At 32.6% G+C, this 2,704-nt stretch overlaps 1 protein-coding gene across 2 annotated transcripts in view; it reads left to right on the top strand.

The window, feature by feature from the left end:
* Positions 1-2,363, top strand: part of LOC106879411 (cytochrome P450 10) — a 23,084-nt gene extending 20,721 nt beyond the window's left edge. The window contains exon 12 of one of the 2 annotated variants that reach the window (XM_014928965.2): positions 1,427-2,363. In XM_014928965.2, the coding sequence (XP_014784451.1) occupies positions 1,427-1,573 (147 nt within the window). In that variant the 3' untranslated portion in view covers positions 1,574-2,363. The remainder of the gene's footprint in view (positions 1-1,426) is intronic. The other variant, XM_052971591.1, reaches the window with a different exon arrangement.
* The last annotated feature ends 341 nt before the right edge of the window (positions 2,364-2,704 follow it).

Here is a 2,704-nt window from a genome sequence, read left to right as displayed (position 1 = left end):
GTGATGATGGTTTATATTGATTTTATTATTACAACCACACACACACACACACACACACACACACACACGCAAGATGTAGTGAATGAATTGTTGTCTAAATTAGGCAAAAATGACATCTCCTTTTAACAGATATATTTACCAAAATTGTATAAAAATATCTTAAAGAGTAAATTTATTCAATAAAATTGCCATTGACTTCAACCATAACCTCCAGACAACTTTGGAATCGCCTGCAACTTTTCTGGACAGTCTCCTTGTTTAAGTTGGTGAATGCTGCCATAATCCTTGATTTCAATTCATCTTTTGTTGGTCTCTCACTCAACTGCACCCCACACATAGTAATCAAGGGGATTGCAGTTTGGGGGGTTAGGTGGCCAGATGTTAGGGGTGATGTGGTTGCAGAATTTGTCTGTCAGCCATGACTGGGTTCTCCTGCTTGTGTGGCATGGTGCAGAATCCTGTTACCAGACATAGTGTCTTCCAGCAGCCACCCTCTTGACCCAGGGCAGCACTACCTCCTCTGACACTTGATGTCGAAGGAGTTAGTGCCATGTTGAGTGTGAGGGCATGTGGGAAGGTGAATGGAGGCATAATGCTGACATCACTAGTGATTACTCCAAACACCATGATGCTGACTGGATGTTTGGTTTTTATCACTCTCGGTACATCTCCTCAAATTGCCACCCAAACACTCTGAAATGTTCATATTGGAGCTTCCAGTGCAAATGCAAAGTGGTATAGCATATCGTTTCCAAATTTCTGGTAGAGTGAGTTGCGTCATGGTGCTGGTTTTCTCACAGACAGTGCTCAACTGACCTTACTATACTGTGTAGTTGACTAAAACAAACAATGCTCAAACGCGAAATTAAAAATATAAAATGGTGACAATTTACTCATTGCACCCTGCACATATATATATATATATATATATATATATATGAAGTACATCTGCTTATCTGCTTATTGTAGTATTCCAAATCTCAATGCAGATGTTATTGTGTGAAATATGGATAAGCGTTGAAAATACAAGAAAATATTTTCTGTAGAGAAAAAAATTATCAAAAGGAGATTGAAAATTTTTTTTTTTTTTGCATTATTTAGTCACCATTACATGTGTTTCATTTGCTAGTAGGAGTTACAAAATTGTGCGAAAACACACATTGAGTGTATTTTACTGTCCAGCATAACTCACTGGAATTCTTAATATAATCTCTATTAACCAGTCTATAATTACTACTCTGACAGTTAATGATTATTAGAAAGGTAATTAGTGTGGTGGGTAATTACAGTTTTTACTTTGCTTACCTTTCCTATCATCTCTGTTTCTCTCTCTCTCTCTCTCTCACCTTCTCTCTTTTCCCCACTTTTTCTTTCTTTTTCTCTTTCTTCTTAACTTTTGCAGTGTTTTCCTCTTCTGTTTCAACAGATTATACAGAACTACCATTTAGAATACCATTATGAAGATGTGAAACCAAAAGCTAATATTGTACTCATACCCGACAGACCAATCAAGTTGAAGTTCATCAGGCGGAACTCAGACAGAAGAAAGATAGAAGAAGAAATTAATGAATAACACTGTCATCCAGCCAGACATTAAATTACTTACACTGTCATCATCCAGACTTTAAATTAATTATCCCATCATCCAATATTTAATTTAATTATATCATCATCTTTTAGATTTTAAATTAATTAAACTGTCATCTAGATTTTAAATAAATGATACCATCATCTTTCAAACTTTAAATTGATTATACCGCCATCAACATCCAATCTTTAAATTAATTACACCTTCATCATATGGACTTTAAATTAATTATTCTGTCATCAACCAGACTTTGATCTAATTATACCATCATCAACCAGATTTTAATATAATTATACTGTCATCATCCAGGTTTTAAATAAATTATGCTGTCACCATCCAAACTTTAAACTAACTATACTGTCATTGTTCATATTTTAAATTAATTACACTGTCATCATCCAGGTTTTAAATAAATTAACTGTCATCATCCAGACTTTGAACTAATTCTACCATCATTGTACAGACTTTGATATAATTATACTGTCATCATCCAGGTTTTAGATAAATTATTCCTTCATTTGAATAAATAGTCATTAATTACCTTTGCGAAATTCATGAGTTTAGATATAATTGTATTCCATGAAGAGAAGAATCAGAGATTCCAAAACTAACCCTTTGTCTCCAAGAAGAAGAATCAGGCCTTAAACATAACAGCTTCTTTTCCCCATGGCATATACAAACCAAACACACTTTTCAGTGTAATTTTTGCTGATAACCACCACCAGTTTTTTAGATTCTGTTTTTATAACCTGTTATAAATACTATATACACTTAACTAGTTCATTTGTGCCTTGTTCTAGACAATTAATTCCCTATGATTTGTTTTTAGAGATTATTTAAAATAGGTAACATAATTAACTCCACTTCATTGTTCAGTCCCATATAGTTAGATTGATGGGACTAACATCACATGAATGGTTTTACATGGATAATTTTGCATTGTTAATTCTATGGCAAAATAATATTTCCTCCCATGAATTGGTGATAATATTTGTGCAATTATTTCTCTTTATTTCAAAAAGTGTTTTAAAAATTTTTGACAAAAACGAAAAATAAATTTTTAAAAATCTGTTTTTAGTTATATATATGTATATATATATATATATATAAATATAT

Source organism: Octopus bimaculoides, chromosome 11, assembly GCF_001194135.2.
Source record: "Octopus bimaculoides isolate UCB-OBI-ISO-001 chromosome 11, ASM119413v2, whole genome shotgun sequence".
NCBI classification, from domain to species: Eukaryota; Metazoa; Mollusca; class Cephalopoda; order Octopoda; family Octopodidae; genus Octopus; species Octopus bimaculoides.
The sequence above is the reverse complement of the archived record's forward strand: the minus strand, read 5'-3'. Positions and strand labels throughout refer to the sequence as shown.